Source organism: Notolepis coatsorum (genome assembly GCF_963971535.1).
Source record: "Notolepis coatsorum genome assembly, chromosome: 9".
Taxonomy (NCBI): Eukaryota; Metazoa; Chordata; class Actinopteri; order Aulopiformes; family Paralepididae; genus Notolepis; species Notolepis coatsorum.
In genome coordinates, this window is record NC_140173.1 from 123,012,656 (window position 1) to 123,032,225 (window position 19,570).

Sequence of the window (19,570 nt, forward strand, 5' to 3'; positions counted from 1 at the left end):
CAGCCAGTAATCTCTCTGTGGTTCCGTGAAGTCTGCGTTGTGTTTGTTATCTCTTACTCATCTTACTGGCTGTCACACGCTATCTCCCCCATTAATGCATTCGTAATCAGAAGAATCGACACACTGGAAGCGGGGTACCTTTCCTTGAAACGTTATGTTTATTCCATAAACATAGACTCTGTACAAGATGGAAACAGTTCTGAAAGTCTTTGAAAAGTCTATTGAATTCATTAATTCTACCGATCTCTCCTGCTATCAGCTCGATGATGGTTGCGGCCCAGTGGGTAGCCAAAAGCCTTCCCTGTTAGCCGAAGCTAGCTATCTCATAGCTCCGGAGGGTGGAGGGCCTCCCATCCCCCACCCTCCAGCTTACTGATGTCTCTCTGTCACCGTGTCTACGCGTCTGCTTCGTCTCTTAGTCTGGTTAGTCTTCTGAAGAACTCACAGCTTACCATCTTCAAGTCTCGCGATGTCGAACTCTCTCTCTCTCTGATGACTGTTACTATAGCAATGGCGGTGGCACCTCTGACCCAAATCAAACGCTGCTCTGCTCCTCGAGTAACCTTGGTGCTGCTACTATCAGCCACTGGCTCCCTGCCCAGACCCTGCTATCGCTTGTCTGTCTCTTGGTTCTGTCTAACTCGAACACACACGTATGTCTGTCAAGTTAAAACTAATATATATGTTATTTACATTATATACACATATGAAAGACAAGTGCTATCTCACAGTACTGTATCTACAAAACATCATCTTCTTAATCATCTTCCCTTTATTCTAGTGATGCACCGATGTGAAAATTGTGGCCGATACCGATAACCGATATTAATATTGCTGTTCTGGCCGATACCGATATTTACCGATGTCGATATCTCTGTATAGAAAACACTTTTTTAACGCATAATTTTTTTACTTTTGTAACTTATTTTCAGAAATGACTGATTTTTGAAACTATTTAAGGCCAAAACAAAAAGATAAAAAAAAAAAAAAAAAAAAAAAACATTTTTTTTTTTTTTTTTTAATATCGGATATCGGCCCCATCTTGATATCGGACCGATACCGATGTGTAAAAAAACGGCCATATCGGCCGATATTATATCGGCGGCCGATATATCGTGCATCACTACTTTATTCATTTGCTTAGATTTGTACACATGATCTCAAGAAGGTGCTGAACAAGCTCAGTGGCAGTTTTCATGTCTGGTCATTTTTAGCATGGTGTTATTGGTGTCAAAGATGCAAAGAAAAATCATAATTTATATTCTCCTTTGTTTCATCCAAATTTACTCAAGCCTAGTAACAGACACTGGGAATACATTCCATGAGATCCATAGATGTCCCTAGATACCAAGAACATGCAAATCTTTCCAGAAATCATGACCTGGTTACGCAAAATAATCAACAGTTATTTGTCGATTAGACCTTGTTGTGAGCAGTTTCATGTAGGTACTACTTTCTACCAAACTACACCCCTATGATAATGAATGTGGGTGTACTTCGGTAGAAAGTAGTTCCTACATGAACCTTCTCACAAGTCACAACAAGGTATGTTATCCAGAGTAATGTCATGATTTCTCCAAAGAGACATGGCTTTTGAATTGTAAGTATTTATGTAACTTTGAGAGCCACAAGCCGAGTGCCATTGAGATCCCTTGTATAGGAATGACGGCAGATGTCTCTACAGCAGATGTCTCCAAAACTAAGCGAATCACATTGATAGCACTCTGGATAAGGGGGAAAATATATAATTATATATATTTTAAATAATTTTGGGTGAAAATTCATAAATAAAATACAAAATAAAAGCTATTTATAAATGATGAATATGAAAGCCAGTGTGTGTGTGTCCCACCTGTTTGATCCTCTCTCTCTCCTGCTCCGGGGTGCCTGGTGAGGCGGTGATACGGAGGCTCTTCTTGAACATGGCCATGCGGGTCTTGGCGTCGCCACGCTGGATCTTGGGCAGACGGCCTCTCTCCTGGGTCTGCCTGTTCTTCATGTCCTCGATCAGACGCTGGTTGTAGCGTTGCATCTGCTCCATCTCCTACAGGAAACACACGCGTGTGCACACGCACACACAATACACTTCAATACACTGTGCCCAGAGATGGTATAGACAGGGTGCGAATAAAAAGAAAGAATATATAATATAAAATATTTGTAATATAGGCCATAAAATAATTACATCCATATAAAACTCACATATCTCACATCTCATCAAACGATGCAACAGAAAGTTGTTTCGTCTTCATCAGTCATTGCCTTCACATGTCTCTTTGTGTCTAAGTCATTACCTTCTCATAATAATAATAATAATAGCTTTATTTTATATAGCGCCTTTCAAGAGACCCAAGGTCGCTTTACACAGGGGGAAAAAATAACAAAGTAACAAACAGTGGACAGACACAACATATAAATATAAAGTGAGAAATTAGGGGTTAAAGGCCAAGTTGAAGAGGTGAATTTTGAGCAGTTTTTTGAATGAGTCCAGAGTTGGGGCGGTGTGGAGTTCTGCGGGGAGGGAGTTCCAGAGGGTGGGAGCTGCCACACTGAAAGCTCTGTCCCGAAGGTCCGCAGTCTGGTTCGGGGGATGGAGAGCTGACCATCCCCCGACCACACATATCTCTGTGTGTCTAAGTCATTACCTTCTCATGTCTCTGTGTGTCTAAGTAATTACCTTCTCATGTCTCTGTGTGTCTAAGTCATTACCTTCTCATGTCTCTGTGTGTCTAAGTCATTACCTTCTCGTGTCTCTTTGTGTCCAAGTCATTACCTTCTCATGTCTCTTATGTCTAAGTCATTACCTTCTCATGTCTCTTTGTGTCTAAGTCATTACCTTCTCATGTCTCTTTGTGTCTAAGTCATTACCTTCTCATGTCTCTTTGTGTCTAAGTCATTACCTTATCGTGTCTCTTGAGCAGCTGGTGTCTCTGCATGAAGTACTGGTCTTTGAGCTGCTGCTTCAGCTGCTGGTGTTTCTCCTGCAGGTGGCGCTCTTCCAGCTCCCACATGGCTGCCTCTCTAGCTATAGGACACAGACACACAGACAGACATGAACATGTATGTGCATATACACTTAAGTATAATATTATACACACAAGCTTAAAATAAGTATTTCTGGAGAGAAAAAAGAGAATTTTGCTTGTTCCAAACCAGCTATTTCTTTCAGTTTTTAACAACAACCTGTTTTTAACAACAGCAGCAACATAAAAACAAAGAGAGCAACCAAAGGAAAAAACACAAATAGGTAGCTGTGTACTAGTGTACATGCCCATGGCTTGCTTCTCTGTGACATACCACAAAAACAAAAACAAATCCTTGTTTTCACGATAGGTTTGCTCAAAGAAAATCAGATTTTAGGAGGAAATGACTTGTTCAAATGGAGATTTTCTTTTTGCAGTGTACACAAACACATACACACAACACCGCTAATGTACCCCTCATAGCCCAACACCTAAGCAAGCAGACATGCAGAAGCTTGCTGGCTGATGAAGGAAGAGTCTGAGGAAACACACTAGTGATGACTAAACGAGGACGACGTTGTGTCACTGTATTAAGACAAGCCCAAACATATGCACAGAAGACACTTCTGTATTCTCACATGGCAGTTATCACGTTTACCATTAATAGCATATTGGCGGTGAGCGTACGTAATCTCATTTAGAGACACTGCTTTAAGTAGACCTTGTGGTTTCTGGTCTGAGGCTACAGTTAGTGATGTGAATTACGGCTCTTTCAAGCTCCTTTCCAAGAGCGGCTCATCATTCTTTTGTTTTTAGGGGTTACTTGGTTTATCAGTCTTAAAAATCAAAATCTTTGGTTTATCCGCGGAATAATCACTAGGATAATGAGATGATGATACGAATGATAAGATTTGGATCATATTCAAACTTAGATACTTAAAGCTCTTGGAAACAAAGCCTCAATTGTGATATCCAACATGAATATTATATTAAGCGTCCACCAAAATTTGTATGTGACTTATTAATTAAGTAATATGTCCATGACCATATCCTGTCCCCGAAAAAAAAAACTCGCTCATATCCTTATCACGTTATCGAAGGCTAAAATAATGACTCCCACCAACTACGACTCGGTTCGCTTCATTTCACACCAAAGAGCCGTTCAAAATAATTGGATCGTTCGCGAACGTTACATCACTATTTGCTGTTGTTTGTGGTTAGTTTCTATCTCTACCTTACAATTCGTCTCTACTGTAACCTCCTCTGTGAGGCCGTGGGGTTAAGAGCGTGTAGTCTGATGTATAATATAAGTAAAAATAGAGCCTGCACATCGTCTTCACTTACCAAACTGTTTCCATCTATAGTGGATCTTCATCGGGTCTGTGTTTGATCAATGTTTTCTGTGTGCTTTTTATCCTTTGCTCCTATCCTACTCAATTTAGTCATAATGCCAATTCCCTTCATGCCCTACTGTCAGCCTGGGGAGGGTGCAGATTACCACATGTCTCTTCTGTCAGTCTGGGGAGGGTGCAGACTACCACATGTTTCCTCAGTCAGTCTGGGGAGGGTGTATACTACCACATGTCTCTTCTGTCAGTCTGGGGAGGGTGTAGACCACACCACCACATGTCTCCTCCGTCAGTCTAGGGAGGGTGTAGACATACCTCACCAGCCTCTTCTTTTCACCTGACCGCTAGGAGTTTCACTGGGAGAGCGTAACGTAACACATGCAGAGGTTCACGCCATCTCCCCCAGATCCCCTCCCTGCTGAACAAACGCCCCAACCAACTGTTGCAATGACCAGTGACTGATACCCCACCGGCTTCCCATCCGTGAACACTGCCACATTGTGTTCGTATGGGACTGACTAAGCTGGAGGTAACATTGCCGGAAATTGAACCCAGGTCTCTGCGGTGGTAAGTGAGTGCTCAGACAGCTACACTACCCAGCCACGTCTATCTGACAAATGTTTGACCTGACAAAGTTCCACTATGGATTGAAACGTCACAATTGGGTAAAACGCATCACGATGTGCAGAGTCTACTTTTATGTTAACACTTTCTGCGCCAAACACGAGTATAGTCGGGTTTCGCTGCCAGCGGTTGAGCGCCATACCCGAGTATACTCCTTTTTCCTTTGATCCCCGTTCTAAACACTCAGCCGGAGCTCCCTAGGTCTCCCTGGCATGTCTGCCTACGTTGGAATTGCAATGACGATCGAATCTCACCAGGTGGCAGTATCGCCTACCTTTTTTAACTCTGATAGTTTAGTTTAGACAGTGTCTATCCTGATCCCTGTCTGTCCTGACTCGCTCTGAGGGGGAGGAGTTCTTGCAGAGCAATCTCTCTGAGAATTTCTCGCCTCAAAACCTATAGTTTCCCGTATACACGAGTATTAGGGCTGGGCGATAAAACGATAACAATAATTATCGCAATATATTTTAACACATTGACTGCCGTTCACGTAGATCTACGTTTCTGTGGCCCGACCGTTGAGTGCCAAAAACGTAGATCTACGTTTGTTTCGTTATTTCTTTTATTAGCTATTGCCATTCATAATCCATCGAGGCACCTTGTGCATGCTGTCCTGAATGTGTCTGAGATTGCAGCCGGTATTGCGGCCGGTATTGCACATCATTGGAATCCCTCTGGCTTGGGCTGTGCATCGATCTAAGAAGTCCGGTCAGGGTTTTCCTTCTTGGACATGAGTAACGTTATAACACACAGATTGGGGACACTGGAGCACCGTGGATTCATGTGTTTGTGGATAAACGTTGGACACACAACGCAATCAATATTTGGAATGACGATCAGATAATTGGATTATTCTTTTTGCAGTACATCATAGACGAGGTAAGGACTCTATGTTACCAATCTTGCGTTGATCCGATGTTTTTTCGCACCGATCACAGCGCGCGCGTGTGTGTGTCGTTGGCTGCGATCAAAGCGTGGAAGGGCGGCTTTTCCTCCCCCGCTTTCATGCATGCATGATGAAACATAATACAGATAATCTAGCGTTTATTTCAGAATGATCATAAATCAGGCGAGAAATGGCATGATTTCTAAGGAAATGCATTGAAGCACTGTTTGCTGGAGTTTCTTGGGATTAGACAGGATCACTCTAAAACTATACTCATATTCACCACGGTATAAAAACGGAAATGTATGTATGAAATTATCTGTTTTTTGCATGTTGACTGGAAGAAACTCACTGACAATCGACAACGTTATTAGATCCATAGCTATAATATTTAATATTTAAACACTGCATTCTCCCCATTGAACATAGCACTGGCACTGACGGCCCACAGTGCCCCCTGCTGACTGGCACTTAATAAAAAAATATATCAATACATTCTTTTTTTTTTGTGACCTGCAACAGGGCAGTTTTAAAACCAGAGACAGTGGACAGACTTGTCTTTCTTGCCTGCAACTTAAAGTAATGGCTTTGCTTGTCCAAATGACAATACTTTCGCTTTCAAACCAGCTGCAGCCTGAGAACTGGAGTATGAGGGGCTGTAACACTAAAGATGGCGGCAACGACAAAGAATTGCTGCAAAATAAACATACATCGGTTGTTTAAAAAAAAATATATAATAATAATATTTTTTTCTTTTTTTACTACTTATAACAATATCGATAATTATCGATATCGAGTGATATAACATTATCATATCTTTATCGTGATATCATTCTTGGCCATATCGCCCAGCCCCAACAAGTATACACATATAAACGAGTAATCGTGATCACTGGGATTATTCTTTTTAGAGTACCTTCTGGCTAAGGTAAGATACATTCTATGTCTATTTTACCAAACCTGAAACATGTTTCTGTACACATCAGTGTCATATTTTACCGGACCTAAACCGTGCTTTTTGTAACAATCACATTTTCGGGGTAAGAAAACCTACTAGGGCTGCAATGATTCGTTGACAATGTCGACCATGAAATGTCGTCGATTTGCATATTCATGATCGACGCATCGTATTGTTGTTACTTGTACGTGCCTTTTGCGGTGGAAATGGCAGATGTTCAAAGTCATAACATGTGCAACGTGTAATCTAACTAGTGTGCAATGAATCACGTTCAAAATAGAAATATCTTATCTTAAACCACTATTCGTGATTCTGCCTAGAGCCAGGACTCGACAGTGCGTGTTTCGCTCGCATTTGATAACTTCTGTGTTTCACATCAACTCCAGCTGGAAGGGAGGGGCTGAGCCTGATACCCCCACCTTCAATTTTAGAAGCTATGACAGCTCTTCAGCCCTGCGTTCTACAGCCCTGAGGAGCAACGGGTCCAATGCGTCTAACATGCTTTACATCTTCGCCATTCCTGTATGCCCACGTCACGGTAAAACATTTAACTAACGTTAGCTGCTAACGCTAACTAAGCTAAGCTAACCCTGGAAAGAGTTCCAATAGTGAGGAATAGGAGGGGGGGGGGGCCGTCTCTCTCTCCCCCTTTCTCTTTGTACGTTAAATGATTTGAAGTAGCGTTACACTATAAAAACTGGATATAATTGTAATCGTATCTCCTGTGCTGGCACAAGCACTACCATAGCGTGGAGTGGAGAGATAACACACAATACATATAATGATTCATGGAGATATACTAAAAAGCTATTTATCATTTTGACCGTTAAAAAAATATCTCTGGGTGAGATTTTTTTTTTTATCTAAAAAGTTAATTTTGTTTCCCGTTTTTCAGCATTTAGCTACAGGCATGGATACATTGTATGTAATGATAAACAATGTCATAGTAACGGTATTATATTATTTCAAGATAATAAAGCAGTAAAGTAATGGCATGTAGGTTACTCACCCTACTCATGTACAGTAGGCATCGACACTACACAGCATTTATAGACAAATAAACTTCATGGCTCATCTCCTACTCTGGGTATTCAGTAGGTGGTGTCAAAGAGGCAACTACCCATGTGACCTGAGGATACTAGTAAAACATTTTGAAATCAATTGTTGTTGTTTAGATTAATCGACTAATCGATAAAATAACCGTTAGTTACAGCCCTAGCACCTACTGTTGATTTGCATCTAGTTTAGCCTTGGGAGATATTGAAATTTCCCTACTGATGATATTGCTTTAAGAAAAACAACAATAAATTATATTATCTTTCCACAGTTTTTTCTCCACTAAGTTAGGCTACAGTATATGCGGTAACGTTATATACAGGATCAGAAGAACGTAGGCTCACATAACGTTACCTTTTTGATAGGCTACAACAATGTTCAACAGTGGCTCAGGAGGTGGAGAGTGGTCGTCTGGTAGTTGGAAGGTTCCCGGTTCGATTCCCGGGCAGCGTGTCGATGTGTCCTTGAGCAAGACACTTAACCACTAATTGCTCCAGATGTGCAGGTCGGCACATTGCATGCTTGCCTCCGTCAGCCGGTGTGTGAATGTGTGAGTAAATGGGTGAATGTGAGGAACAGAATTGTAAAGCGTTTTGGATAAAAGCGCTATATAAATGCACCATTTAACAATGTGGTGAAGCAAAGGGAAAGAGAGAGAGAGACGGACTATAGCGCAAGATTCATAACAGACGTTGCATAATTGAATATCATTCTGTGATCTGGGACACGTGAGGGCCATTATCATGGCCACGTGCACGATGCGATAATATCACCCTATCGTCCGAGACAAGGCCAAGTGAATTCTTCACTAAGAGCTTATCTAATGACTCTAGCGGGGGGAGAGAAGAGGAGTGCAGCCAGGTCAACTCCTGAAAACCAAACTAGAGAGTAGTTTAGCAGCTTGCAGCCTCCTGATGTACCTCTCATGAGCTGCTGCTTGTGGTTGAGGCAGTCTCTCTCGATGGTGGCGATCTCCAGCTTGTGCTGCTGGATGATCTTCTTCAGAGCTCCATCCAGCTCCTGCTGCTGCTTCTGCAGGAACTCCTGCTCCTAGAGGTGGAGAGAGAGGGGGGGGGGGCGGGGGGTAAGAACCAGCAGAGGACCATAGGAAATAGGTAGAGACCAGGAGAGAGGGAGAGAGAGACAGAGGGAGGGAGGTAGCGAGAGAGAGACAGAGGGAGCGAGAGAGAGAACAAGGAAGATACAGGAGAGAAAGAAAGAAAGAGAGAAACACATAATATATAGATACATCTACAGTACATCAGCTACAATGTGTCACAGGTATAGAAACAGTCTGAGAGATGAACTCAGGTCGAAACAACATCAAGTCAACCAGCACTCATGTTTGGTACAATACGAAACACTGCACTACAGAGAACAACACTTCATCTGCAGTAGACAAGAAATAGAAGACAGTCAGAGATCATGGATGGCAATGATCCAAAATGAGAAAGAGAGAGGGAGCAAAGGATTAACAGAGTAAGAGAGTCAACGTTTCAATGTAAGACAACATAAACATTGATATTCACAATGTCAAAAGTACAAATAGATTTCAAAGTATATAATATAATGCATCTGATTTTATGCCATATTGTTTTTCCCCCTTTCTTTTTTATTTAGACATATAACATATGACCATAATAACATTATTGTAGGCAATATGACCAAAATATAATCCCACTATTTTTCTTAGTTTTGACGGTAGTTTTCCAGTACAAATTTTTATATTTAAATGTCTTTATCTTGTAAAATGCTATTTCATTCATAGTCAATTTTCTTTTCTTTTTTAATACTGCTGCAATATATGTCTATTTTTTACTATGTATATATTGTGGATGAAAGTATAGTAAAAATCCATACCTTTGCATGGGCCTATGATGGTATACGTTCATATTTGGTAACATTATACCTCCCAGACCTACATTATTAATCCACTGTATTAATATCTAAATGGTGAGAAATAAAATTATTCTACTACTACTTAAAACTTAAAAACAAGAATAAAAAAAAATTTTATGTTTTCATTATTCATCTCATCAGAAAATCCTTGGTAAGAATAGTATTATTTTGCTGTATTCTAAGTTAGCCGGAATGAAAATAACTGAAAACCTCTTGGTAAATCTAAAACCAATGCTTATGTGAAAGGTATAATACTATATAAACCACACAGACCACATGTAAAATACATGTACAGTAACTTGGTGGATGGAAATACACTTAAGTCAGAGGAGAGAAGAGGAGAGGACCACTGCATCACTTAGCAGGAGAGAGAAGAGGAGAGAAGAGGAGAGGACCACTGCACCAACACAGTGACGACACGGCAAAACAACACCACCCATGCTTCCATGTGCCGTCTCCAAGTATATCTAATCCAACCTTATTCTAGTTAGTTTAACTCAAACTAACCCAAAACAAATATCAGTTAAAATTATACAAATAAAAACAAAACTTTAGAAAAAAAAACTAAAACTAAACAAACTATATGTTGTACATAGAAAACAAAACTAAAACAAAATAAGATTATACACAGCAAATGTATTCAGTTTTTGTGTTTCTCAATTTAGTCAAATTTGTCAACACTGCAAGCATGTGGAGGTATTTGTGTGTATGTTCATTGAGACTGGGATGTCTACAACATTATATGAGTCAATTGCCTTAGATAGACGTTGTGTATTTCACACTACTGTACCTATTCTGAACTTATTACAGTAAATCTTGCCGCTGGCAAATGTCCCATATTTACAAGAAATTACTGAAATTTAAACTAAACTAAATTCTTTCCCTCCTCAAAAAATAGAAATAAAAACTCAACTGAAACCAGCAAACTATTGCTGAAAACAAACTAAAACCAAACTAACTGAACTGAAAACAAAAATTACAAAAAAACAACAACACAAAACTATAGTAAACTGATGTTATGAACCCTGAAACTAAACAGGGAGAACGGAGCACATGTAAGGATGGGGGCTGGAGATGTAGAGGGGGGGGGGGGGGAGGGGGGGAAACTTACATCCTGCATCTGAGCGTTGAAGAGTGCACATGAGGATAACTGAAATGACTGTATCATAACCTGGGCCACTGCCTGCGGAGGAGAGCAAACAGCGCACTTGCCCTGATCAGGGACACAGATAGACAGGAGGACAGGCTGCACACTGCACACACACTCAAACATATACTGCACACACACACACACACACACACACACACACACACATAAAGCCGGCCCGTCACGACTTTGTAGGAGATGGTCCTCTTTCAGCTTTGGGAGTAATCGGGTGAGTGAAGCGCGCATTGTGGTTCAGGCAAAACTATATGAGAAGTCAATGAATTAGTTATGGTGCTCTTCTCATCTTCCCATGCATGAAGAGCAGCTTGGAGCTCCCGTGTTATTTGGTTTTAATCCAGCTTGCATGAGAGCAGGTCTTTATTGAAGCCATCTCCGTGCCAGCCTCTCTTTAGTCAGGTGAATAAACGAGCCAACTGCCTAGAAAACAAGGAAGCCTTTTCCACATAATTGATCTTATTCACGTTCATGACAAGTGTTGTGGGAACACATTTAGGAGAGGGCTTCGTGTACAGGTGTCCAGTGGGCCAACGACTAATAAGAGCACCCGTTGTCTGTGTGGGTTTGTGCTCAAAGAGTGAGGACGAGTAAGAGAGTGTGAGAAAAAAGAGAAAGCACAGAGAGGAGAGGAGAGGAGAGAGAGAGAGAGAGAGAGAGAGAGAGAGAGAGAGAGAGAGAGAGAGAGAGTGGAAAAGATGAGAAGGAGCAGCTGGTTTACCTCTGTGGTCTTAATGAGCGACAGGTCTTCCTTTAAGCGCCTCATGAGCTCTTTTCTCATGTGTTTGGGTGACTGTCCAACCTCCTGCTTCGCCTATAGGGTGTGTGCAGACACTGGATGTAGTTGGTAGTTGTTTTTAATGCTGAAAAGCTACGCAAAAAAAAAAAGGCTGCCAAAACGAGTGGAAAGGCATGCAAGGCCCTGTCCCAAGACTATATGAATCCCAAAAGCCACCATCTGATCAGCGATAAACATGCTTGATTCCCCAAGAGTAATTAATAATTGACCCATAATCTCAAGCCCCTTGATCCTCCAACCTCAAATGTTGCTTCCCTCGGACAATGAGGCAACAGGATGACGAGGATCGAGAAAAGAGGGCAGGGTTTGAAATGGGTCAATTGCCAAGTCTTTTGATTAGTAGCATTTCAGACCCTATTAGAACTACAAAGTCCTACTGCTGGAAGAAGATGAGTTGAATTCAGTTTTCAAGTCAAGATTGTTACACAGTTAGTTTCATAGCAGCCGTCCATATCTTACCATGAACCAAATCCCAAAGCGATTACAATTGGCCTTGTATTCATTCAGAATGGCTGTAGTGGAATCAGCTGTTAACCAACGACTATGGTAAGATCCATGTGTAGGATTAATGACTTGTGAATTGGCCAGCACAGTCAATCAATACAGTATTGACTGGATCCATAGACTGACGGCAGATAGAGTTGTATCTTGGAAATTATCAAATGGAAGGTATTCCATTACAGTCACTCTGATACAAAGGCTATTATTTTGTTATTATCCAAGACCACAATCAATACTGAAACCTAGAAAGACTGCCAATCCCGTCACCAAAGGCAAACTCTCACACACGCACACACACACTCATACGAGAGACAGGGTTATTAGTTACATAAACAATACAAACAACTTGTACATAATCTGAAATACATTTCTGGTTTATAAAACATCTTAAAAGAAGAAATCATACATACAAAATATACTTTTTCTTTCATCAGTTGGCCTAAGATTCCATTTCATACAGTAATAGTAAACATATGAATGCAGAGAGCTGAAGCAGCCAGTTTAAGCAAGCCTGCACCGGCCAAGATAACATCCCCAAGCAGACTCGGACCGGTGATAAGCTCTTAGCAACCCAGTACACAAATGACGAGCGGAACAATGAGTACCCCAGGCATCACAATGCACAATGTGACGCCATACAGAATAGTTCTGGTGAAAATGCAGAGCAAAGCACATTGCATGACCCAGGAGTCCAGCCACTCCCAATAACAGCAAGATCAGCAGGAGAGCAACAGCAGGCTGTAAAGTAAGGAGGAAGGGCTCATATACACATGCTGCATTTTCTTTTCACCCTCAAATCTATTGTTTTAAAATCTATTGTATTCAATGTAGATGGAAAAGCCAGAACGATGTCATTGCACATGACCCCAAACATTTCTATTTTCTTGGGCACTCTGAGATAAAGAATATATATATTTTTTTGGAAGGCCTCGGAAAGGTACACTGCATGTTGTGTGTTATGAGAAAATACAAAATGACAGCCACACAGATCTGCTGCTAATATGGAGAATCATTAGTTATCATAGTTCAGGGCTATCGGGAGCTGAACTGAATTAATGTAACTGATGAATGATATCCTTCTGAAAATGTAGTTGATTGTGGTCACTTAGCAATATCAGGCAGGACCTCTCTCAGTGCCCCTGAAAATAGGCATCAACAGACACACCTCGCGTTCTCCAGGTGGTAAGTCGCAGCATGTGTATGAGCCCTAAGAGTTCCAAGAGCCCCAATAGTCCCAAGAGCCCTAAGAGTCCCACAAGCCCTAAGAGTCCCAATAGCACTAAGAGTCCCAAGAGCCCTAAGAGCCCCACAAGCCCTAAGAGTCCCAATAGCACTAAGAGTCCCAAGAGCCCTAAGAGTCCCAAGAGCCCTAAGAGCCCTAAGAGCCCTAAGAACCCCAAGAGTCCTGTTAAAAAGAAGAAAGACTGAAATACTGCACATGATCAGAAACAGGTCACATGTAATGCAAAATGAGCTCAGCACACCAGCTGTAAGGTTGCAGGCTTTCCTCCCAAAAAAACATTAAGTTTCATCAAGTGGGTTTTCTAAAAATAACAAATCAACTCAGTAGCACCCAGTGTTGCTTGGGAAACGACCAGAGGCCTGGGGGCAGATGAATAATGGATAAAGCAATAGGGAGGTGTAGTCTGACGTCACTTTGGATCGCCCGCGAGGTCCACCCGTATAGGGATTCATCATTAGCAAAGTTTAGTTTTATGTCATCTTGACTATTGCTCTGCGATGTGGTCATCTGCTGCTCACTAAGGTCTAATGTGAGCCGTATGCATGCCCGCCTCTCTTGGCTTAACGTTGAAAATAGATTGTCTTAATACTTGTGCTGTTCAAGTTGGTCATGAGCAGTAAAACTCCTGTTTTTATACATAATCAGATTGTTTTTAGTAATACTGTGCATGAGCATTACACTAGAGGTTCCAGTAGTGGGCAGCTTGAATTGCCAGGTCCTAGAACCAGCGCTTTGGGGAGATCTTTTATTTTTAGAGCATTAACTCTTTGGAATGGCCTGCCTCGGAACCTCTGCTGCATTTACAGTAGATTCACTTTTAAAAATAACCTTAAATTGTTTTTAACACTGTAAAGTAATTTTTTGTTTTTGTTTTACACTAATGTAATTTTAGCTATCTTAATTGTTACAGTAGGTTCATTATGCATTGTGTGTACTGACTTTTAATAATTTTGTTTTTGCAATAGTGATTGTTTTTGTATGTTTTTTTGTGTGTGGACCCCAGGAAGACTAGCTGGTTGCCATCGCACCAGCTAATGGGGATCCCTAATAAAATAAAATCAAAATCAAATTGGGAAAATGGATTATCGGCTATTGTAACAATTCTGCCTCATGAACATTGAAAAGCTTCCCATGTTTGCACAAAATGAGTTCCCTTCTATCACTAACATTATTGTTTAAGCATTTTTGGTTGAAATACAATTCTGCGATTTTTCTTTATGATTAATTGCAAATATTTTCATGTTGAGCTATAGATTGTGGATGAATACGCACAGAAAGGTACACCATGCAAATGTTCATGCTTTATTTGTTTTAAACTAGACGATTTAGAAATGGGCAATGGGGAAATACGTTGCAATTTTTGCGAGGTGGACCGGCCGGAAACAGCAATGACCTATCCACTACACCTCCCTATATGGAGCTAGCAACAGCAGCTATAGACAGTACAAGCAGCTAGGGAGTCAGTACAATCTGCCAATTACTAGCATTTGCATACAGACTAGGCAAAACAGCTCGACGAAAAAAACCACATGTTGTAAAAACACATGTATCTTTACATAGTTGGCATATAATGGCATGTTGTGTTTAAACTAATGTCTCACATGTCTGGGTGACGATTCACTCAGCTCATGATTCCACACGATACACAATCTCCAAACAATTCTTCGATATGTATAAATATTAGTGCTGTCAGGCGATTAAAAAAATTAATCTAATTAATTACAGGATTTGTAATTAATTAATCTAATTAATCGCATTTTAATCGCATAACCATTTTATGCCTGATATTCTATAATGATATTTCAAATTGCATGTGTCCAGATGGCAGAATTCAGTACTGTATCTACAAAACCTTCTGTTTAATCATCTTTCATCTATTAATTTGCTTAGATTTTTCAGGTCTGGTCAATTTGAGTATAGTGTTATTCACAGTCAAAGATAATTTTTTTTTTTAATTTATATTCTCATTTGGTTCATTACAATTTACTCAAGCCTAGTAACAGACACACTATTTCTGATACTGGGAATACATTCCCTGAGATCCATAGATGTCCCTAGAATCAGATACCAAGAACATGCAAATGGACCATATAAAAAAAAGTCTGTAATGTGTATTCTACGTTCTTATGGAATGAATGAGATAAAAAAAAATGTTATTTAAAAAAAGAAGAAAAAAAAAATTGTAATTAATTTTGAGTTAATTTTCATAACGCGATAATTTGCTGTGTAATTAATTAATCTAATTAACGCGATAAACTGACAGCCCTAATACATATACATAAATAATTGTATTTTTCCCTGGTTCCAGCTAACTAAAGCCAAGACTTTCACTATGTGAACATTTATTTGACTGCTCCACAGCTCTGTGGACATAACAGCAACAACTTCACACCTGAGCAGGTGGACTTTATTTGCAAATTTCTTTTTAATTTAGACTTTATTTGGTTTAAAAAAAGTATATATATATATATATATATATATATATATATATATATATATATATATATATATATATATATATATATATATATATATTAGTGCTGTCAATAGATTAAAAACATTTCTACTTCTACTACTTTCTACTTAAGACCGAAGCTTGTATCAGATATTTACTTGAGTAAAATCATGGAATTAATGTAAAATCAACACAAAGAAAGTATATTTAGATTCAAAGACTATTTTAATAGCTTTCTTTGAATACAGTTTCTCTCCTGTGAAATACAAATGTTCAACAAAAGCATCAACATTGACTCAGCTAGACCTCTTTCTTATATCCGCGGCGCTAACAGAAATAAAAACAACCCAGGCCTATTTTAAAGTGCAGATTGGCTTAGAGGACGATAATGTCTTGTATGAACTACCAGTAATATAAATCATATTAACAACGAAAATGTGTTCCATCGTCATGTCAGATGATTTTCAAAAAGGTGCATGAGTCAATGCAAAAAAAGAACAAGCAAATATACTGCTGAAAGTTCAGAACGTTGAACATTTTTCACTCCATAGATTAATCTAGATTAATTCATTTGAATGCTTTAAATAATTTCAATTAATCTCCAAAGTTAAAGCATTAACTTTGACAGCCCTAATATATATATATAAAAGAAAATAGTAAAGTATTAAAAAAAAGAAAAGAAAATTCCCACATCATGTTTTCATATCACAATATTTCGTCTCGCGTGACATACTACATAGCCAATATCCCAACCAAGCCAAAACCTCCACCGACAAGCCTCTATCACACCCAGGAGAAGCACTTCCATGCAGGCTCGCATGCAGAAAAAAAGGCCACCTCAGAAAAGCCTGTGCGGGTTCCTTTACCTCCTTCTTGCGGTTCTTCAGCATGTTCTGGAACTTGGACAGCTCCTTGTCCTGGTCCGCCTTGATGCGCTTGGCCTCATCTCGCAGCCTGCTGGTGTGGTCCTGCTCCAGGCGCTCGATGGTCTGCTTCTGCTTCCGCTCCATGTTCTCCACCTCCAGGTCGTACTGCCGCTTCTTGCCCTGAAAAAAGGACCCAGAACACCATAGTTGGAGTCGGTCTCATCAACAAGGGGGGGTCCCTTGAAAGTATTCATGTGGCATCCTATACCAGACCGATAGGACAGACCCATCTTTTTCAAAATGTCAATATTGTTTCAACAAAAGGGTAAGTTATTCCGCCACCCAAATAAAAAAATACACGTATGTTATTTCCATGACCGAGGAAAGTTCAATATTTGTGAACATGAGCTATACTCTCTCCTGCAGCCAGAAACCAGATAATCAATACGTGTGATGTCATCAAGTATTAATTCTGGAGCTGCTCTATTGACAATGAATGGGAGACTTTGTGGTCCCACAGAAAGTTTATACCCAAATGAGCTTTATTCTATAGTACTATTCTCAGTTCTGAAACAGAAAATGTACTTGTGTAATCAAAACATTTCCTTTGGTGCTCTCAGTGTCATCTATACCATCTCTGCCAATTCATTGTCTATGGGGCAGCTCCAGACTTTATTATACAGTACTTTATGACATCACAAGTTTGAGTTTTAGCACTCTATTATTTGGATTAGGGAGAGCTGTTCACATTCGCTAATATTTTTTAAGCGCCTTAGAGTATACTCGTTATTTGATCGTTATTTCTTTTATTCGCTATTTTCTAGGGCTGACCCCTATTAGTCGATTAGTCAACTAATCGGTCTAAATGAGCCGTAGTCGACTGCCAACCTCTTAGTCGAATACAAAAAAATAAATAAAATAAAAATTATAAATTATATATATATATTTTTGTATCATTCTTTCCAAAAGAAAAGAGGCCTAGAAGCGTGGCTAACGCTAATGGCACGCATACCAGAGGCTAAGGCTATGTGTCCACTAAAAGCCTTTCTTTCAAGGCGGACCGCTTCGAAAAGCAAAAATATGCATGCTCTGCTCAGAGCGTTTTCCTGAGTCTCGCGACTGCCGCGGCTCCGCCACTTGCTCGATGTTGATTGGTCGGTCGAAAAAAGTTAACTTGATGAGCGGCGCTCCTCGCCAAAAGTTGAACTAGTTTCAACTTTAGGCGCTGGGAGCGCTCCGCCCAAAAACGCTAGCCGCCGAGAACGCTAAAACGCGAGGCGCTGGGAAAAGGAGCGCGCCTGTCGCGTCTGTAGCATAGAAATGAATGACCGAAAGGAGCTGACAACTCATAAAACGTCCCTGGTCGACAGGGGCCTTAACTGCCTAAGAAAACAGGCACAGAGGCACTGAAAGAGGATTTCACCCATCTAATGAACACACTAGACTAGACAAATATCAAGATGTATCCATCAGTGGACCAATTGCATGCTTTTGCAGAGGACAAGAAGCCTTCAGTCGACTCCTTCAGACATTAAGCACCCCCCACAGCCCAAATGGAATGATAAAAAATAAAAATGAAATTAAAAATAAATTACCGTATATAATAACGGCAAATTTTGGCCAATCATAGTCGACTATCAAAATCCTTAGTCGGGGACAGCCCTACTATTTTCATTCATTATCCATCCAGGGAGCCTGGTGTTATCATATGGAATTAGTCTGAGATAGCAAAAGTCCAATACCGCCACCTGGTAGGATGCGGCCGGTATTGCACTTCCTTTGAAACTCTGTGTATTGGGCTGTGTGTCGATTATATTGGTCCGGGCGGACTTTTCTAAGAACTTGAACCTATGGCTTCACCCGATCGCATTGAATCATTTTCGGGACCCCCGATTCATTATGCTGTGGTGGGTTATGTCATGGGCCAAATGGACATATGATCTACCAGATGGCAATCAAATAATTGGAATATTCTTTTTGGAATCCCACCGGCCACAGGTAAGAGCAATTTAACGTCAATTTCAGCTTGATTGTGCCTTGTTTTCATAGCCATCGCCCTAATCAGCGTATGATGTTGTACTAACGAATGCCGTTATTGATAGGGATGCACGATATTGATTTTTTGACACCGATACCGATAACGTTATGCTCCTCAAGCCGATATCGATAACCGCTATTTATTGCATTATAATCTTTTTTTTTTATAAATGTATATATATATATATATATATATATATATATATTTTTTTATCATTTTTTTTTAGTATTTATAAGCTCCGGCGTCATCGGTACTGCTATCGGTACTCGAGAAATTATGGAGTTTTTTTTTGAGGAATTTAAACGTCGCAAACTAATCTTGTTGGCCGTTTTCTATATCTCTCCTGCCTCTGTGTCTCTGCTAGAGCCATATGGAATCCGCGATCACGGAATCGCGGACGGAATCGCGGAATGGAGCAATAAAAATGGAATCTAATATAAAAAAATAAAAATTATTTTTTTTTTTTAACTATTTTTTTTTTATGTTGTGGGACTTGTACAGCACTTTGTTCAACTTTGTCAGTGCTGTAAAGTTTAAACCTTTTTAAATCTTAGACAAACAAAACACTTTGCTTTCATGAAATATTGTAAGCCGTCATTTGAGGCTTTATAAAAGCAGCACAATGAACACATCTGTCGGTGCCGAGTCCGACCTCATCTTAAATAACAAACAGCATTGCTTGTTGTAGTTAACAAAGAGAGGCAGAGTTGATTTTGCAAAAATAAATATTATTTTTTATTTTAATAATCGAATTTAATTTTCATATTCAAA

General features: G+C 40.0%; 1 protein-coding gene across 3 annotated transcripts in view; it reads right to left on the minus strand.

The window, feature by feature from the left end:
* slka (STE20-like kinase a) overlaps positions 1 to 19,570 on the minus strand; it is a 72,006-nt gene that overhangs the window by 11,291 nt on the left and 41,145 nt on the right. The window contains exons 12-16 of one of the 3 annotated variants that reach the window (XM_084321709.1): positions 16,762 to 16,941; positions 10,847 to 10,918; positions 8,757 to 8,886; positions 2,901 to 3,025; positions 1,853 to 2,044 (exon numbers count right to left, since the gene is read on the minus strand). In XM_084321709.1, coding sequence (XP_084177835.1) covers positions 1,853 to 2,044; positions 2,901 to 3,025; positions 8,757 to 8,886; positions 10,847 to 10,918; positions 16,762 to 16,941 — 699 coding nt within the window. Of the gene's footprint in view, positions 1 to 1,852; positions 2,045 to 2,900; positions 3,026 to 8,756; positions 8,887 to 10,846; positions 10,919 to 11,618; positions 11,712 to 16,761; positions 16,942 to 19,570 lie in introns of all 3 variants that reach the window. The other 2 variants (XM_084321708.1, XM_084321710.1) reach the window with 2 other exon arrangements.